Consider the following 20,809-nt stretch of genomic DNA (forward strand, 5'->3'; position numbering starts at 1 on the left):
ATTGCCACAGTGCTGCTCCATTATTTTCAAAGTGCATCCCTTTTATGTTAAAAGCATCTACTTTTTTACTTAGAGTTGCCTCTGATGATTATCTAGAATTGTTAAATCCTATCTGTGTGTGTAACAAGCCTTCATGTAGTGTGTCATGTCTGAAATAGTTACCTCACCTGTACCTTAACATGTCCCCAACACTCGTTTTCTTCCCCTGACACAAAGGTTTTGACAAAGTTCCAGCTCATTTATGTCTTACTAAGAAACAAAGTAGTCACCATCAACTGCAGCTCCTGTGTGTGTGTATAAAATAGCTGAGGGGCTGTGAGAAGAACATTATCATTTTAATGACTGCATATGTTAAGGATAGAATTGAAAGTATCGAAAGATGCAATCACAGGACATATAAAGACCACAAACATCATCGTCTGCGGAAAATAAATCACAACAAACTTGAACTCGAAAGACTGATGCAGGGCTTGAAGTCTAACTGCTACTTCATTTATCAGATCATGAACTGAGAGCCAGACAGGTAATGAGAGTCTTTCCAGATGTTGGTCTCGCCACAGTTACTCGTCCTCCTCTTACACTGGCAGCAGCGCCTGTACTGTGAAAGCTTGTCTACCAGGAGCTCACCAGCAGACCTGATGACAAGGAGACAGAATAAAGCTTGATTGATGCAGGCCGTGATGAATACTCGAGGTCAGTCAGTAACAAGGTACGATACATTACAATCAAACGAGTGTTGAAGCTGTTCTGACCATGAAAGACATGAAGATCAAATTGTGACTAATAGTAACAGCAGCTGGTGGGAGGTTCAGTCTTTGAACATCAGATATCAGGGGAGCCTTTAATCAAAACTAAACATGTAGAGTGAGTTAGAGCCTTTTAAAGTCTGAAATTATGACCGTTAATGAAGCACCTCTAACTTCTTAAATGTAAGACTTCTTGTCAAAATGGGCCAATGGTGACTTAGATGTAATAAATCCAACTAGAAGGGCACCCTGAGAGCACCGACCCCCATCAGGGCCAATAGTCTTGTTTGTTTGAGAGTCAGATCTGCTATTATTTGATTGTTTATTAGTCTGATCTATATGTGCTCTCATGGTCTACCCTTCCACCAAGTTTTGTGTAAATCGGGTAGATAGTTATTTCCGTAACCCTGACGACAAACTGACCAACGAAAGGCAATCAAATATACATCTTCATTGGCAGAGGTTACTAGAAACAAAATAGTTAGTAGCAAAAATTAATTGTAGGTCAGTTAGCCCAAGGATGCAACAACTTGAATCACAGTCAGACAACATGCAAAATATTAAGAGTCAGTGAAATGCATGGTTGACTGTTGATGGGTATATCCACATACCTCAGGAAGCGCCTCTCATCTTCCTCTCTTTGGTGTTTTAGCTTCGCACATCGACCCCACTCGTCCTCCAGTGACTTACTGATGTCCCGCTGCTTCTCAAAACGATTGACGCGGCCCGATATTAGTCTGGACAGGAAACATACCAGAGAGACAAGTTTCCACAGACAAATATGATTTTGACTGAGGCTGCTGCCTCTTTATTTCCATCATCATAGTTATTGATTCCTTTCCTTTACCCCTGTCTTTACTCACTCCATTTTGTTGTGTTTGAGCATTTCTTTTTCCTCCTCCACCTGTTCAAGACGCTTGTGCTTTAATTCCTTTTTCCTCTGAGAGGCAGTACTGAAATTTACCTGGAAGAGCTGATAGAATACAGAGCAACATCGAAACATCAATGTGTAGTAGACCATTTTAGATAACAGACAGCATCTGAGTACCTCCTCCACAACTGCAAAAACCAATAAAATGCAGTGACTTTTAATATGACATGTTGTTCTAGTTGCTTTAATAAGATCCAACAACTCTGACTGTAGTTATTTCTTCCATCTGCACAAGATTAAAACTGCAAAGCAAACAGAGGTGACCTTCTGTGCCCTCTCTCGGCTCTCTGTGTTGCTGGCTGCTGTCTCACAGCGGGTGAACCCTGAGTCGTCAGGCTGGCACTCTGGAGGGTCCGTGCACTTCTTATCTCCCACCTGAAGGACAGAGCAGACTTATTTCAGATGTGAAGTTACCATAGCACTGATCATTGCATAGCGATAAACAAGACAAGATGCTTTACAAAAATAAAAGTAAAACCAGACGAGGCAGATAAAATGAGTTGTGGTTGTGGTTTGGCAGACTGCCTGCATGCATGGCCTTGACTGGCAGGATGGGAGGGAACCTAACTCTGCTGCCTTCCTTTGACCTACAGCATTCCTCAATAGGAATAACAAAACAGCACATTTGGGCATGATGGTATGTTAAAGGTGAAAGTCTGCAGAAATCATCAGTAAGAAAGAGACTTCCGTTTTCTGCTTTCACTTTACATAAAACGTGTTTTTTAGGCTCATTAACAACAAAGCTACAACAATATTAGAATGAAAACCAACAAGCATGTTCAGTCTAATCCACACCTGGCAGCAAAAGTAAGGACAACATGAAACTTTGAGAATATTTATAACATGAAAAATATTAATTTTGTGACATCATAGTTTGTGTCTATGCAATTCTAACTTTGAAGGGCCAGTTCGCCGATTTTTGATCTCAGTCCTATCCCGCTATTATGGCGAGCTAATGCCATTATGGTATAAAGAAAATGCAATTTCACTCTGTGCCTTTAGAGGACGCTATCCGCTTCTCCAATGGGCCCTGGAAAACCTCCGCCAGATGAGGCGTTTTACGTAGTCTGGCCGGGGAGCTTGCTAAACTACACTTCCTCAATCGAGGACGCCCGCCTCCGATGTCATGTCTCATTCAAAATCATCAGGTTTGAAATGTAGACTGCAGACCCGAAGATTTTTTAGACGATCCACCGGTATGTTCTCGTCGTATTTCTGATTCTGTACCGCTCTGAGCCATTGCCTGCAGCAAAAACGGTAGTATTTCACTCGAGCGTCTGTCGCTGGGCCATCCCTTTCAGAGGGAGGGGCACAATGCATGCTGGGTGTCCACAGCTATCGTGCCAATATCAAATATCATTGCTTCTATTGACTACATAGAACACCAGCTTTGACTGACAGTGGCTTTTTCCAGGGGAGAATTGCTCCTTTAACAATAACAAAACAGTTTGTTGCTTATGTATTATTTCAAGATTATTTAAATCTGAAGCACTTAAAATATTGACTAGAGGACTGTTTTTGTTGTTTGTCTCTTTCTAAAGAACACAAAAGAAATGAAAGATCTTTTGGCTAAAGTCAACTTTGTGAACTGTTTCTTGTCTTGCCTGAGTGTCCAGAGCCTTCTTGTAATGCTCAGTTTTCTTGTGTTTCTGCTGGAGCTGCTGAGCCTTCTGCAAAGCCAGCCTAAAAAACACACACATGATGATGACACATGAGTTATACCAACATAATGATTATCTGAGATGCCTGAGCATTAACACGGTTACAGACTCACTCCTGCACCAGCTGAACCTGGTCCAGATGCTCCATGAGGACACGGTTGTGCTGGTCTCGAGCCTCGTGTTGCCGCCGGCTCTCTATCTGGCTCTGCAGGTCGTTCATGTAACGATTCTGCTGAATGCTCCTGGCGGGAGTGAGGGGCCGAGTCGGGAAGATGAAGGAAGTCTAAACAGTGAGAGGAAATTTAATTCCAATAATCCACTAAAAGATAGCGTGAGCGACTCAAGTTATTATCTGTTTTTAAAGGAACAATGCTCCAAATCATCATGAATTTAAACCCTAATTTTGGTACTATTTTTCAGCAATAGCAATTCTATCCTCTGTATAGTTGTTTGTATTGTTAGTAAAAGAGTGCCTTCACATGCACAGAGGATGCACAGAAAGTGTACAACAACCATTAACTGCTGTCTGTGCTTCCTCTTTCAAGTGTTCAACTTGCAAAACATGGGTTGCTTTTATTCTGAAGCAGTGACAGGAAAAGCCATGTATTCACCGTTAATCTAAAATGTGTCCATCTTTTATAACAGCAGATCAGGTTTAAATATAACAGGAAGCATTGGAACAGAAAGGAGAAGTCAGATTGAGCTGTTAGCAGGCTGCACATCTCCAAATCCTTGCTGTTGTGTTGCAAACTATTTGCATCATGTGAAGAAACACAGTGAATCTGTTTTGCTGCTCAGTAAACAGATACACAAGCTTCCCTTCCGTTGTATTTCTTACAAACTAGCTGCTTTAGGACTTTTAGCTACCAGGGCTGATGTTTACTCACAGGGAACAGAGGCCAGAAGGTCTTCTCTTTCTTCTCTTTATTCATTTGCAGGTTGAAAGTAGCGACCTGCTTTGCATGCTCACGCTGCTCATTCAGCTTTTCCTGCCAGATGAACACACAAAAAAACCCCACTTTTATTATCACAGTGAGCGTAAGAGTGTGAGAGTGTCGTGCATGACGTAGCATAAAGAGTGAAAAACTATATTCTCAGTTCAGTTTCTTTTGGCCCTTAATTGGGTCTGAGGGACGATGTGATCAGTGTTAGAGGTCATTTTTAGTGAACCTTGAAATAACTTTGGCAAAAATTCAACACACGAGTCACTTAAAGTTGTTGATTTTGCATTTAAATATCCCACATGTGAAACACGTCCTTCCAAGTGCTATTTTCACAGCTCTCTGACCCCAAACACTTTGGAACCGCCCTAAACTTCTCAGCGGCTGAAATATCTTTTATTTCCATTTGCACAAGTTTTTATTGCAGCTTTGACTTTGTCTTGACATAATAGTTTGAGTTTTATTGTACTTCTGCTGCTGGGTGTGTGGAACAAACAGTTTCTCCACCTCAGTGCACGTGTGTGTGTGTGTGTGTGTGTGTGTGTGTGTGTGTGTGTGTGTGTGTGTGTGTGTATGTGTTGGTCTGATCCCTCTTTTTCTTGACTACAAGCCACAAAAAGCTCCAGATCATATGCAATTCATTATCAGTAACATGCAGACAGTAAGAAAAAGGTATTTAAAAGATTAAATACAAAGTCTTAAGTCGGCATGCACACAAGCTCATGCACACACCTGTTCTTCCTCCATGTACTGCTTGTCTCTCTGTTGTTCTTTCAGCAGTAAGAGTTTCTCCTGAGCTTTCTCCTCCGCCTCCTGCTGCTTCCTCAGGTAGACTGGAACATTTCTTTGGGCCCTCTGCATACACAGGTAGCACAGCTCCTATAATGACAAGGCCACAGGAAATACAAAATGTCAATAAGGAGAAGAACAAGAGACATCCCCACAGCTCCCGTGACAGACACTGAGCTCCCATAAAAGTATTTAGAGTCCTGGCATTGTGGTGTCAATCCCTATGTCGTAAGTTATTTTGAATGTAATTTAACGCACCGTCCCTCCATCTCAACAACATATCCTCTGCACAAAGGGCTGGAGCCTGTCAAAGCACACACCCTGAGCAGAATTATACTCATAGAGTAATATCATTAAATCCTAATTCCCAATTAATAAGTCTTTCATCTCAGTGATTCCACCAAGAAAGTGACACACACAAACTTACAGTACACATAGACACATAAACCCCCCCACACACACTCACCTGTCCAGCTCGGGTGTGGCCAGTGCAGCCGACATTCACAAGAGGTTCCTGCAGTTTGGGAGAGACCTCTGGTGGTGAGATGGAGGTGGTGGGCCTGGGAGTGGAGAGGGATACTTTACTGCCTTATACTGTTCATTCAAGAGAAAGTGTTAAATTATTACTGTGAATTATCTAACAGGGTAATTTCCTTGTGTGTAAAACATTTCTTATTGATTATTAAAGGACAATTGTGTTGTGTGGCATGAACTGATCCTTATCTTAGCGTACCCTCTTTTTTTGTTCAACTAGAAGGAAAGATGTACTGAAGAAAGTTTTGATACTGAAAAAAAATTAATTTATTATGGGTTTAGAAAAGTACATGTTTCTTACACTTGTATCCTAAACCGCAGCTAGAAACGATCATTCACACTTTTATACCATCCCTGCTAGACTACTACAATTCTCTTTCCACCTGCCTCACCACCATCTCCTGACTGTCTACAGGTGACCGGGTCCAACAAGACATCTCACCTCATATACATTTATATGTTCTTTACATTGGCTTTAAATTAAGACCATGATTTATTTCAAAGTTCTTGTTCAGTGTTGTCAGATTGGGTCGGTTTCCGCCCAGCTGGGCTTCTTTTGATTACCTCGGGCTGGCTAGGGGGAAAATAGCGTTGGGCTGATAGATTAATTTTGGGCTGCTTCTGTCAACATTTGGCGGAGTTTCATTTTATGGTCAAAAACAAAGATTTCATTGTTTCCACTTGCTCATTGTTATTATTATGGCATATTCATTTATTGATATTTTTTATTTATTTATGTCTGATTTTGGCAGTTTTATTCCTCCTGCTGCTCACATTTCATGACAGTATTTGATCACTTTATTGTGGTTTTGTCACGAAGCCAGGGGTGCATTTCGCAATTTGTGTATTTGGTTGTCTAACTGCACTCTTGTGACAGCACATTTATCTGACATTTTATCTTTGATCGTTATTTGATGCAGATATGCAGGTTATGATTTGGGCTGTTTTTTATTGAATTGGTTCAGTTGGTTTTGAGTTGTAATTTGGCTGGAAGCTGTCAATCTGATCCGGCAACACTGTTCTTGTTTTCACATTCAGAGAGACACCTGTGATCAACAGCTGGTCACTTAGGTCTTCAGGCCAAAGCTTCGTGCTGGTTGTTAAATGACCTTCCTATAGTAATACGATCTGCTGTCTCTGTTAACACTTTCAAAATCAGCTGAAGACTCATATTTAAACTGCCCTTTGTCTTCCCTTGTGTTGTGTAGTTCTTGTAGATTTTGGGAGTTTTTATGGTTTGTGGTATTTATATTTTTTTCATTTAACTGTTTATTTTCTCACAGTGATTTTAAACCAGTTTAAGTGACCAGAAAAAAACAAAAAAAAAGAATAAAAAAATAAAAATTGACTTCAAGTGGCCTTAAGTGGACTGACAGTTTTAGAGGACATCTATTAAGCTAAAGAATAACAGATGATGTTTGAAACTACAGTGAGCATCTTCCCTCTTGTGATCACACTGTATCAAGAGGATTTTTTTACCGTGACAACTTACCTCGATTACAAGTGTGTGTGTGTGTGTGTGTGTGTGTGTGTGTGGTCGCTGACAGTGCACTGAGGTGATGACAGAGGAGGAATCTGTCCCACAGGTGCTTGTGCATCATTGATGGAGCTGTGAGCTGCCTCGGGGCAGTAACAATATAAGACCACCGCTGAGCTCTCGGCTCTCACTGACCCATCCTCTGTGCGCTGCAAACTGAGCCTCTCCATAGAGTGTGTGTGCTATTGTGTCTTTGTGTGTGTAGTACTTGTCTGTGGCCTCGGTTGGGGGTTTTGGATTCTGTTCTTTGGACGGGCTGACAGCTTTCATCTTGGCGGGCTGCAGTGGCTGATGGGATTTAGATTCTCTCTGTTGGGGAACTTCTGTCGAGACACACAACACTGTTCAGTCATTATGTGCTCAGTAGCTACATTATGTCTTTGCTGCATCTCAACCTCTACTGCACCCTGTTAAATGCTGTTTATTTTTTTCATCCAGACAGTAATTATCAGCAATGTTGTACACCAAATTGAAAGTAAAAGCTGGAGCTGCTTTATATAGCATGAGAACTAGGGCTTAACCTGCTGGTGCAACCAGTTCATTTTCAAGTGCAATGACACAGATGAAAGGGAAAGTTTGACAGAAATGAACTTTGCTTCCCTGCTTAAAGTTGGATGAGAAAGTGATACCACTTTCATGTCTGTGTTTAGAAATGTGACGCTACAGTGATCAAATTGTTAACTTAGCTTAGCATTAAGACGCAGGAAGCGGGGTTAGATGTAAAACACAAAACCACCTTGCGTCTTGTCGTCACCATAATGTCGATATGATACCAGCAAGGACTCGAGGAAGACATTGTTAATTAGTGAGTTAAGAAGAAGAGCCAGTGGGTCGATTTGGTCTCTGTGGACAAAGCCTTCTCCTTCCAGTTTATGCTAAGCTAGGCTAATCAGCCATCGACTGAAGCTAAATATTGAACAGAGAGATGATATCTACTCTACCATAAAGCTAAAAATAGTGCCTATATTAGAAATAACATAATTTCTGCCATATCATCTTTATTTCAGCCTTCGCAGCGACTGCAGCGCTCGCCCAGCCTGACAGCAAGGAACAAATGTCTTTTTGCTTTGCATCAGCGTTTTGAAAGGATTTGGATTTGATTCAATACCTAATTTAGCCTCATTAAAGTGCTATCAAACGCCAAATTGTCAGCCTTGTGCAAAAAAGCTCTTTCACCTCCTGCATTCCTCTGGTCTGGAGCTGGTGACGAGCACCGTGGATCTTTGTCACCGGCTTTGTTGTCTGGTCGAGGAGAGCAGACACTTGGCAGGGTGATGGGGTTGGCAGTCTGTGGCCTCTGGAGCCTGGACAGTCCACCAGACAGTAAAGAGACACTGCTCCCAGGTCTCTGCAGGGGCAAAGTACCAATTATCTGTATGAATGCATTTACTGTAAACTCATTATATACTGTGATACGCAAACACATTCTTCATACTCACATTGTTGAAGGCTAACAGCAGCCTACCAGTTCCATCCATGGCGTTAATGAAATCTCTGTTGAACTTCATCCGAACCTTTTAATGACAAAAAAATAGGATTAGAATCCAAGAAGTCTACATCAAGGTGAATCACAGCCTCAGAAATACGAAGAGAAAAGCCACCTTGTTGTTCTTAAAGGACAAAACTCCAACTCCTTGTAAATTGAGGAGGATATTTTTTTCAGAGGCCAGAGCTCTGAAGAGGAGCAGAAGAGTCTCTCGGACGCAGCCCTCCACCACGTCTCGACTGAAGGGAGTCTCTTGTGACACAGCTGCAAAGTTCAGCTGCACCACTGGTAGGTGTGTTGCTGCAACAGACACACACACACACACAAGTCCTTATTGAATTTTTCATACAAGATTATCCAGCATATTCTCTCTTCTTTTCTCTCTGAACATTTGGCTTCAAATCTCAACTATTTCTGTCTAACATTAAACCAAAAAAAAGGTATAATTCAGTGTCAAAACCACGAACTGTCACCAGGTTTAATTCAAATATTTCTAAATCATGATTGGTGCATGAAAAGTATATGACATCCCCTTTTTTTAAACTGAGCCCAGCCCACTTCAAGAAAAATCTTTTAAGTCTCTCTACTATTGGAAAATAGTCTATTGAAGTGGGACATCATCATCCATAGTAAAGAGCTGATTGACATATGTTTTTCCATATATTTTTTTAGCCATGTGGCAGCACTCTTTCAGTTGTTTTCCGTGTTCTTACTTTGTTCAAGTCAAATAAATAAACAATACATTTTCCAATAGGGATAGGGAATAGGGAACTGTAAAAAAAAAAAAACCCAAAAAAGAACTGTAAAAAACAAAATTACCTTTAACAACAACAATTACTCAATTTACAAAACACATAATATAGAGAATTTTGAAATGTCTGATACATTTTTATATGTTCATCACAAAGTCAATTCATCTTGCATTTCTTTTCATGGCTCTTTAGTAAGGTGCTCACCTGCAGCCAGTGGCCTGAACTGCTTCAAACCCAGAGACTGGACTAGTTTCCCCGCCAGGAGGAAGATGGGTCTTTGGATCATTGTGAACCTGTTACCTATGTCCAACTTCTGCTGAGAGAAGGTGAAGGTGCCCAGTCCTGCCAGGTGAACACCCTGTTTCAATGGATCAATCAATCAATTTCAGACAGAATGACAGACAAATAGATAGACAGACAGATAGGTAGATAGAAACCTTTTGTAAGTTCATCTGGCGTTCAATGTAGGAGGACACATCAGCCCAAATACAGTTGATATCTGAAAAAATCCCACTTAGAGTTTGGTTACATTGCAAAGTGGAGACGCTCTAAATTTTACACATGCGCAGTTTACGAGCAGTGTATACACAACACACTCTCTTGGTTACCGCACTATTACTCGTTAAAAAGAAGATAGCTGACCGTTTTCAGAGAGCTGTGAGAGAGTAGGTAATGTCCGTCTGTCCGACTCTGACACCAGTCGCAGTATGTCTGTCATCTCTCGGAAACCGTCCAAGAAATCCTCAGAGAATGAAGCTAAGAAAACTTTCCCTAAGTAATGTTTCTTCTGCTCCTGCTGAGCTGCAACTGTCAGGGCTCAAGACGAGCACTTAACGGCCCCGGTTGCCCTTAGCAATGCACCCCCGCAGGGCACGCGCTAATCCGGGTTTCAAGAAGGCAGTGCTGCGTTGTAATGCCCCTGTCAGTGCGCGTGACACCAAACTACAACAAAGGAGGTTTGAGAAAAGAGTTCAGGTTTCATCTTGGAATGCAGATTCCCGCTCTAAACTGCATATATTTTAATTAAAGTAATTGTTTAAGCTTCGAAGAGGTGAACCTTTACTTTACTATAGGTTACTTTTCATTACGATTGAAAGGGTGAAATAAAGGCTACTTTAATCATCAGTTAAAGGGATAGTTCGGATTTTTTGACCCCCAGTTGTATGATATACATGCCAGTAGTGTAGCAGATGCAAAGCTATTTGCTCACTCACCGAGTCCCGTGGTCGGACTTCTGTCCGGTTCCGAACGTAAAAAAAGTAGTTCCGGTGAGATGCCAGGGTCATGAAACCAAAAAGTTTTACCCTAAAAAAACAACACGGAGGCAAAGGTGATCCATTTTCAACACAAAACCACCCTCCGCGGATTTCATATACCGCGCCGTTTTTTTGGCACTATTTTCTCTCTCGAACAATCCAGTATCACTACGCCTGCGGCAGGCCGGTCTCTCAGGTGACGTGATCCATCAGCTGTTTTGGAGAGAACACGCTGGAATTGTAACTTGGCAGAGGACGTTTGTTGTCACAGAGGAGATACTAGTCAAAATGGTGCAAATTTGTGATTTTCCAGGCTGCAGTAACAAAAATATTCCACCGCACGTATTTTATCGTTTTCCCGAGGATCGTGCCCTACGAGAACTTTGGCTTGTTGCAGTCGGGTTGAGCATACGTACCAAGGCGATGAGGGTAAAAAACACTTCGCGTGCAGCAGCGCGCACTTCACCGAAGAAGATTATGTCCCTCCACGCCCAGGACAGAAGAAAATGCATATCTTGAAGAGCACGGCGGTGCCCACACCCCAGGTAAGAGAAACTAGGTAATACTAACGTGTGTTTGTGCGTGTGTATAAGTAAACATATTTGCATATGTGTATTAACAAGTTACATTCTATCTTATAATATTCCGTACAATCATTGTTTTAAAAGGTATGCACTTCTGTTGTTCTTGATAAGAATCTCTTGAGGGACCTGAGTCAAATTACTTTATTCAAGCACACTGGTAAGTTGGAATAAGCTTATGAATATTGTGTGGACCGTGCCTGACGTATTTATTCCCAAAACGATTAGCTCTCCCAGTGACATCGAGACTAAAAAGCTAAGAGCTGGAATCATTTCCAAACATTCCAATGCTTCAATCAGAGAAGGACATGTCAGAGAAATGTCACATACACTGCAGGAGAAAACGCAGATTATGTTGCCTGGTCTTTGAGCCAACAATTGATCAGCAAATGTACTGTATAAAACTAAAAGATTTTGGAGGCTTTGAAATGTTATGTGTGAGGCTGTTATAGAAATGTGCATGACAAATGTCTAAATAAAATCTGTTGTTTCAGGGGATCTTCAGGTTTTCCACAGCGCTATGCTGAAGTATGCTGAGAAGAGGAGGCACTTCCAATACATCACCATGCAGGCACGAATGCAACTGAGTGTTATTGACCACAGGATACTACTCGGGCTGGTAAGCATGAAAGATGAAGCAAAAAAGGTAGCTTCAATTTGTATGTTTTTTTTGTATGATGGACTTGGATTACATCTAGTCAGTTATCAGTTGTACTAACTTCCAACTGATGGTTATTTTTATTCCCCCAGGGAAAGAAAAATACAATGTGTTTCACTCCAAGCAATCAAGTCAATGGGTTGCAAGGAAGCTCTATGTACCAACCTCTCAGAGTTTCAGGAAAGACTTGGTGCAGCGTGTCATCCAACAGCGACTTGACAAGAACATCAAGCTTGGAGATAAGCAGTTCAACATCCATCCTCCTCTCAACATACCGGCCAATATAGCTCCAACTCCAAAGCCAGACAAGGATGATCTGGTGGCACACCATGCAACACGATTTCGAGGCAAATAGGGACCTGTTTGAGACTTTTTAGCTCACAGAAAGTAAGCCCAAACCAAAGTTTTGCTGCTCTCTTCTGTCAGAGACGTCTCACTTCAGTTGTTGTTTGTGAATAACAAATTGCCCATTTGGATGCTGCTTATTTATATATGTTTATACATATAGAAATTATATATATTTATATATTTGTTTTTTAATAATTGTGTACTTTTGTACAAAAGCAGCATGCACTATAGTTATATAGTTATGGGAGAGAATGTTTGAAACTCAGAGATGTAAATAGTTATATTCTTTATTTTCGTCTGCAATTTTATTTACAAAAACTTTTTTGTCCAACCATTAGTCTTCCAGGCTTACATTTGGTTCACAATGCCTGAAAATTATTTTTTAACAATTGAAAATATATAGATAGGTGCTTTCAATTTGTGTGTTTCTTAAAAATAAAATTAAATATATTCTAAAGAAAAAGGAAACATGCGTCTTTCAGGCTAACACTCAACTTTTAAAAATTAACTTGCCAAATCAGATTTCAACACAACTAAAACAAACCCAGTGCTTCCTCTGACTCTTTGAAGCCTACATATTGTCCATTTGGTGATGGATATGTCTGTCTTATGGTGTCCACCACACATGAAGGAAGAACTCTCCTATTGCCTTTTCCCAGCTGTTCTCCTTTTAGGGCCCATTCAAGCACGATCCGATAGCCAACCAGCCTGTATTGTCTGAAAAATAAAACAACATAACATGTTTAGTCTGAGCATACTGTATGTAAAATGCTAAATGGTCAGTTACAAGCATATGTAAGACGTATTTATGATTGACAGGTTGAGTTGAGTTGAGTTGAGTTGTAGTATAGATAGATAGATATCTATAGATATAGATATATCTATAGATATATAGATATATTGAAGTATAGATAGATAATGTACTTTATTTATCCCCAAACTGGGAAATTGTGGGTAGTATTAGGATTATATAGCCTACTTAGTGATCAATTCATATTGACAGAAAATAAGTTACATTATAACAGAACAATAAGTTACATCATAATATTATATTCTATTATATCATAATCACAAAGACAAACAAGCCAACACAATTGTATAATATTCTATATCAGTATTCAATAACAGTGTAGTAAATATTCACCACCTAAGACTCAGCCTCCACGAATACCTCATGGATACTAACGAATTCCATGATTGTTGTCATAAGAGATGATCATAACAACACTTACTCTAAAGACAGCTGTCCGTCGGGTCCAGCTGGCCTGGGACGCCTCTTCCAGTTCATTTTGGGTATGTGGAAAAAGGTCTGCAAAACGCCAGCATTCAGGAGCGAGGTGGTTTGTGATACAGGTAGAAGCAGGTGCGCTGGCTTCCTCTGAGATTGAGAGATCTTTCTGCGGCATGACCAGCTCCCATTCCCGACAGCAGTAGCTCTCCAACTCGGTGGGCATTGGCTGGCACTTCCCACAGGTGCACCACCAGTTTTCATGCAGTCTATCTCTCGTTTCAGCGGGCCCCTCATCTGCTTGCACAGCTTCTGTCTCTCTCCTTTCTCTCTCTGCCCGTTCTAAGTCCATCTGACGAAGTTCAGCATCCGTATATCCAGGTTCATACAGATATCCCTTTGGATCCGTAGTAAAAGGTAAATCTTCTTCATCACTTTCATAGTCCGACATGTTTACTACTTACGTGAATGGGTCAGAATCAACGTGAAACAGCTGTTAGGTCGGCTTACCTGAGAGACCGGCCTGCCGCAGGCGTAGTGATACTGGATTGTTCGAGAGAGAAAATAGTGCCAAAAAAACGGCGCGGTATATGAAATCCGCGGAGGGTGGTTTTGTGTTGAAAATGGATCACCTTTGCCTCCGTGTTGTTTTTTTAGGGTAAAACTTTTTGGTTTCATGACCCTGGCATCTCACCGGAACTACTTTTTTTACGTTCGGAACCGGACAGAAGTCCGACCACGGGACTCGGTGAGTGAGCAATTAGCTTTGCATCTGCTACACTACTGGCATGTATATCATACAACTGGGGGTCATAAAATCCGAACTATCCCTTTAAGGTACCTTTGCTTTACTTCTAATATTGTTTTTTTTTTTACTTAAAAATGATAAAGATAAGATAGAAAAACAGCTTGTAGCTACTCTATTAAGTTGTTGTGTTTTTGTGTGTGGGAGATATGACGTAATTGTGCCTCATAAACACGCAGCTCGTGTAAACCAGGCTTCTGTAAATATATAGCCTGAACGGGGCATGTCTACACATGTTTGCCTTGGCCAGCCTAACTGAAGGGCGAGGAGGTTCACATGGTGTATTTATCATCTACCTTCTAGTCCAGTTTCAGTTTTGATTTAACGAAACTGCGTGAAATGTTCTGACTCATAAGTCAATGTCCGAATGACACCCATGTTTCAAGGGCTACCTGCTGGTATAAAGCGCGAGCTCCGAGAAGATGCGATGACTCTTTTGGATACTTTGTGAGGTGTTATAATGATGGCTGGGAAAATGCTTCTCCTTCTCCTCTCAACTGTATTGACAGGTAAGAGAAAAAACAGTAAGCCTATTACATAAATTATATTATATCTATCTATCTATGATATTAACATCTATTTATATACATATTAAAATTCAAAGGTGGGATAATCTACATCTACTCTGATTTTGCGATGTTACGTTTTTAGTCCTACATGAATAAAATAATAATTTATAAATTCTGTTGTGGAAATGTAACAAAGTACTAAAGTAAATTACTTTGCTGAAGATTTAAGGTTTTTTCATTTGGGTATCATTTATGCTTATTAAATTTTAACTCTATTTCTAAATATTTTACTTTTACTTCATTACATGTATTTCTTAGTTTAACTTTTTAAATTTATATTTCACAAAAAAAGATATTAGCTCAGAAATAAAACATAATTAGAAATAACCAGTTGTTTCCAACCTTTCTATTCCTTAAACCTCAACTGTACAGGAGGTCAGGGACCATTGGACTAAGGGTTTTAATCTATCTCAAATAATTAAAATGTGTTTGTCCTCGTCCATCTAGTGAAAGACTTCTTACACGGCTTTGCATCAGCATTAAATATCCAGTAAAATATCACTTACTTCTGCTTTTTTTACATTTACTATCATACTTCAGTACTTTGCTGTAATTATGACTTTGAACTTCAAATTGAGTATATTGATATGGTGGTACTTTTATCAGGGTATCCACAGGTCTGGAAAAGTGCTGAAAGCAATTTGAATGAAGCTCCCTCGAAAAATAGGCTTTAGCAAATAATTAAAAGTCATGAATGTCATGGAAAATGGGACTTGAATATATTTCTTGCCAGCTGTAGACTGTCACATCATTTATACATTTTCTCTCCATGTGGCTGTGGGGTGTCAGGAGATTTTACATATTTTAAAAATAGACGTACCTGCTGATCTTAACTTCATTGTACAACAGTCAGTGGATTTCTTAGTCATCAAATAAAGTGTACAGGAAGTGTTTGTCATTGTGACTTTGCTCTTAAGCCACAATGAGGTTAAGAAGTCATCAAAAAAAGTCCCTTACCATGACAATATCAAAAATGCACTATACACAGTCCCATTGTTATTACATTGTGAAATATCAGCCAATCATGGCAAACAGCATGATCAAATCATCCCTCAGAACTGAACACTTCCACTTCCAGAAGTTGACCACATTTCCTTGACACAGAGGTCACAGGACCGATGAGGTCAGAGAGCTCACTGTGTCTCACAGTGATGTCACGATAAGCTTGTGGTATTGATTTCACAAGGTGACATAAGCTTCTAATATACTATGGTGCTCTGATATTCCCTTAAACTAGCTTAGCTTAGCACAAAGACTGGAAACAGATGGAAACAACTAGCCTGGCTCTGTCCAAATGTAACAAAATGCAGCTACCAAAACTCTCTAAAACTCACTTGACTACTTAACATATAACTATATATATATATATATTTTCTTTTTTTAAATCCAAAAACAAAAGTATTTTGGAGCGATGATTTCTGGGAGTTTCTATTGGTTGCCTGGCAAAAGCGCAGCACAACAAGATTGCCCCTACAAATGACTTGTATTGGGCCGACTTTTTTAAGCATGATTTTTCTGATGTCTTTAAACAAATTAGTGTAAATACAAACCGCGAACCCCAAATGAGCAGAACTTGCATGACCATGGTACTTTGTTTTTTTATGTTGTGGATATTAACAACAACGCCGTCCAAACAGTTAGGGCAAGCTTGATCAAGGAAACATGGTGACCTCAAGTGTGTATTAGGTCAGTTTTTTAAAGCTATATTTCCTAATGTCTTGAAACTAACTAGCACACATACACACTGCAGCATGATCGTGGTTTTATGTCATTGGTTTTGGGTAAAAGAGGAACACAACACCTTCACACAGTCAGGGTACTGAGTGTCAATTTTACAGACACCTAGAAAAATCCTATAACCATCTTTAAGACTTGGTTTCCTTTTAGTATTACGTAGCTACACTTCAGTGACCTTGAGAGCATTCAAATATATTTTTATTTTTACATTTTATTCTCTATGTAATAAATGAACTTAAAATTGTGACATCTATTCACAGGTGTGTTGTCATGGAGACCCAGAGAGGTATACATCAAGGCAGGTGAGATGGTGTCTCTGCGTTGCCCTCAGAACAGAGGGTCTTATAGAGATGCCAAAGTAACCTGGACCAGTCACACCACCCAGGAGACGGATCTGACCAGCAACCTGACATCAGCAGAGCAGAGGCGGATGGGTGTGCTGCTTCATGGGAGGAACCTTGTTATTCTAAGTGTTTCCGTAAACCATCAGGGGAATTACTCATGCTCTCAAGGGTAAAGTGTAATTATTAGTCTGAGGTTGATAAACAGCATTTTTCTTTTTCCAGGCAGCCAGTTTTCCAAGGCCTGACACATTTACTCTAAATGAGCCACTTGTCAAGGAACTTAGATCACTGATAGCTGAGGTTTTACATTAGTTATTTCTAGTGCAGTTATAATGAACGCTAAGTTTTGATGTGTTATTTGCTATATTAGACACTGTTAGCTTTCAGACAGCAAGTTTTTTCTTGTGATTACTTTTAACAACTTCTGCACTTCTAATAGAAATGTCTTCAATCAACAACAGCTTTTTAATCCAACACCGAGTTATTAGACTTGTACTTTGCCATTTCGGTGAGCTATGAGACTAATGCTAGCAGCTTTAAATAATTCTGTACTTAACTGTGCTTTTAGCTCAATGCTAATGTCAGAATGCTAATATGGTAATGATACAAGATGCTAACACGCTGGTGTTTAACAGGGAACAGGTTGATTATCTCAAATTCCTTTTACAGTCTGTTGTAATGTGATGATTGCAGAGATGAACAGGGTTTCCCAAATGACTATTTGGATGTGGAAATAACAAGATTTTCTTATCCTTAAAGTCATCCCTTTTATTCAGAGCCTCTGCAAAATGTTTAAAATACATGTGAAATCTTCATTTAAACCCTTTCTTTAATGTCTTAACAGGACTGCCAGCAGCCGGTTCTGGTTCAGGCTGACAGTTTACACGACACAGACCACAGAGTACGAAGAGAGAGCCACATACTCTACAAAATGCTACACACAAGAGTCCTGCACGTTGCACTGCCCTGATGTGAACATCCCTGATGTGAATACACCAAATATGACCAGCAACGGCATCATATGGCACAAGGTATGTAAACACAGCAGTTTTACTGTTTTGCAAAGCGTACCACAGCTTTTTACAGATATTTGAAAGCGTTTTTCTAAGGCAAAAAAATTCTGCCTCGTTTTCCATCTTGTAGAAAGGCGAGTCATTGCCAATCGATAGTTACTTCTCGAGTGTGGAGGAGAAAGACCAAGGCGTCTACACCTGTACCAGATCTTACCTGTATCATCAGCAAATGTATAACATGACCTTCAGGATGCTCCTTGATGTCCAACCAAGCAGTAAGTAAAACACTTTTGGATAAGTTTGTATTTATAGACTGAAATATGTTTGTTTTTTTAAAGTGTTACATGTTTGCTGTTGTTGCACAGAAATATTTGGAAACTCAGTGATACTCTCACCACGCAAGGATGAAGTGTTTGATGTCGCATTAGGTAAGTTTCTGTGTTATTGTTTAGATACATGCACTTCTATCAAAATGAACTGATTATAAAATGTGTGTATTCTCTGCTTATTCTAGGCTCAACCGTGGTGATTGAATGTAAAGCCGTTATATATTCAGACTTTGATGAGGTGTTTTGGTTAAGTGGAACCTCGTTTGTGGAGACGAACGACAGCTTACCGGTTTTCTACAATTCTACACGGTAAACACTTAACAGAGATGTTCCAGCTCTTTGAAAGAGGTTTGTTCTCCATTGTTTTAGTTAACGGTTGTCCTTTGCTTTGCAGGGAAAATAATGCTGAAGGAATGAAGATGACAGCATCTCTAGTGTTCAAAAAAGTGTCAGAGGAGGATCTATCAAAAAGTTACACCTGTAAACTGGAGACTGACGACCAGCCCTCCAGCTTTGTCACCATCACCCTGGCACAGAAAGGTAAACAAGGATGATTATATAGAACTTTAGCTTTTCTATCATAACAGAATATGGTCGCTGGAACCAGGTAACTTCAATCTCAGAACCCTTTGGCTCTCCTCTGATGACAGTTTTGCCTCTGAGGCCAAACCAATGTTTTGGGGAGTGGCCTGCAAATATGTGAATAACTGATATTGGATACCTGGTCCAAGACACCTTCTTCTGTCTATTGGTGATTGTTTACAGTCAGTCTAGCAACTTGGGATGCAAGAATGAAAGAGTTGGAGTTGAAGGATGACATCTTTGACAGATTGTAATCTGCAATGATATGCTGATATGTGTTTATAGAGATTAATAAAACACCAAAATGTCATCCGATGGTAGCCGAAGGGTTCTGGGATTGCATTTTCCCGGCTCCTGCTGTCTACATGTCAAAGTGTGCTTGGGCAAGACACTGAACCCCAAGTGACTGGTGTACTATCGTGCGTGAATAGTAAGCTGGTCCTGATTGGCACTTAGCATGTGAATGTGTGTAAGGTGTGACATGTAGTGTAAAAGTGCTTTGAGTGGTCTGACAGACTAGAAAAGCGCTATATAACTGCAGTCCATTTACAATAATGTTAGCGAGGTTAGCCTAAGCCACTCGTGGAAACACCTCCACCCCACATGTTCAAGTTACAGAGAATTTCATCTGTATCGGCTGCTTTTATGTGCCTTTTATGTCCCTACAGCGTCTCCTTTCTCCCTCCCACTGGCGCTCGGCATTGTGGGCATCATGGTGACGATTGTTTTTGTAACAGCAGTTGTTTATATGAAGTTCAAAATGGACATTACTCTTTTCCTGCGAGACTCTCGCTGTTGCTATCGCAGCACCTCAGGTGGGATTCCTGTCTCAGCTTTGTTTTGAATAACTTTTATGTTACAGGTAGATATTTGTCCCAGAGTTGCATGGTGAAAGCAGCGAGCCATGTCTCATCTCTACCAGCATCAGTGTGTCACAGCAGTGCTTTTTCTTTGTCTAGATGGAAAAAGCTACGATGCCTTTTTGTTGCGTTACAAGAGCAACGCAGGACTAAATGACGATGACATAGACTTGCTGGAGAGTGTTTTGGAGGAGAGATTTGGTTACAGTCTCTGTGTTAATGATCGCAACGTCTTACCAGGGAACGGTATGATACTGGAAAACTAATAATGAAACAATTTGACATAAATATCAAATATACAATTTATTACTGACTTATAATTTAGATTCAAATGTTTATGAGATATAATCTTGTTGGTTGCAGCTGTAGCGGAGGCAGTATTGGACTGCATAGAGCAGAGCCGGACGGTGATTGTGGTTCCCACCTCTTCTGATCCTGGTGTAGGATCTGGCGTGCTGAAAGACTTGCTTGCATCTGTAAAGGAGCAGCAGACTCGCTTGATTATCATCAAAACTGAGTCAAAAGAAGTGTCCAGATCTGGTTCAGTACCAGAGGCCTCACAGCTTCTCGGCGAGGCTGGAGACTGTGTCACCTGGAAAGGAAAATGCTCCATGGAGGCCTCCTCCTTCTGGAAGCAGCTAGGCTGTCACCTACCTGCCCCACAACATGCACCGAAAAAAAGACTTTTACCTCAGACAGTGTAGCTCAGGACTTCATGTTAAAATGTTGTCAGGTCACTATATCCTCACAATAAAGAAGAATAACAACAGTATTTAGTCAAACATAAGTATTTATTTAACTCAAGTCACTTTTAAACTTGCATCAATAAATGTTTTGATGTCAGTATTATTCATATATGTTATTGGCTGTCAACTCTGGAACACATAACCAAATGAAGTATAATTAATCCCTGATTCAAAATCTTTCACAACAAAGGTCAAATGTCGGGGAATAGCAAACCAGAGCTGAACTCAATTTAAGCTTATTGTATTTTTAATTACTAATTTGTATCAGTGTATAGAAATTGTGTATTGTTATATTATGGTATATGTTTTTAATTGTATCTTCATATCTGTAGTTTATGAAGAATGCTTTATTTTTAATTACACTGTTTATGTAAAG

The 20,809-nt window shown here is 40.2% G+C and overlaps 2 protein-coding genes across 2 annotated transcripts; one reads left to right on the forward strand and one right to left on the reverse strand.

Annotated features, from left to right (window-relative positions):
- Positions 1-458: 458 nt before the first annotated feature.
- Positions 459-10,095, reverse strand: LOC138593069 (coiled-coil domain-containing protein 81-like). Its single transcript, XM_069663910.1, has 16 exons — positions 10,020-10,095; positions 9,815-9,876; positions 9,582-9,735; positions 8,741-8,925; positions 8,579-8,653; positions 8,316-8,487; positions 7,348-7,462; positions 5,535-5,628; positions 5,012-5,158; positions 4,226-4,327; positions 3,452-3,621; positions 3,282-3,360; positions 1,942-2,052; positions 1,610-1,719; positions 1,358-1,483; positions 459-635 (listed from the first exon to the last, which is right to left on the reverse strand). The coding sequence occupies exons 1-16, from the start codon at positions 10,093-10,095 to the stop codon at positions 497-499; spliced, it is 1,917 nt and encodes a 638-aa protein (XP_069520011.1). The 3' UTR covers positions 459-496.
- Positions 10,096-14,713: 4,618 nt separating this feature from the next.
- On the forward strand, positions 14,714-20,809 carry LOC138592961 (interleukin-1 receptor accessory protein-like). The gene is made up of 10 exons (XM_069663836.1): positions 14,714-14,762; positions 16,820-17,072; positions 17,748-17,934; positions 18,047-18,191; positions 18,282-18,344; positions 18,431-18,554; positions 18,640-18,785; positions 19,496-19,642; positions 19,787-19,933; positions 20,051-20,809. Exons 1-10 carry the CDS (start codon positions 14,714-14,716, stop codon positions 20,389-20,391), a joined length of 1,602 nt encoding a protein of 533 aa, XP_069519937.1. The 3' UTR covers positions 20,392-20,809.

Source organism: Semicossyphus pulcher, unplaced genomic scaffold (assembly GCF_022749685.1).
Source record: "Semicossyphus pulcher isolate SPU_LCO1_2020_fin unplaced genomic scaffold, fSemPul1.0.p SCAF_1, whole genome shotgun sequence".
Taxonomy (NCBI): domain Eukaryota; kingdom Metazoa; phylum Chordata; class Actinopteri; order Labriformes; family Labridae; genus Semicossyphus; species Semicossyphus pulcher.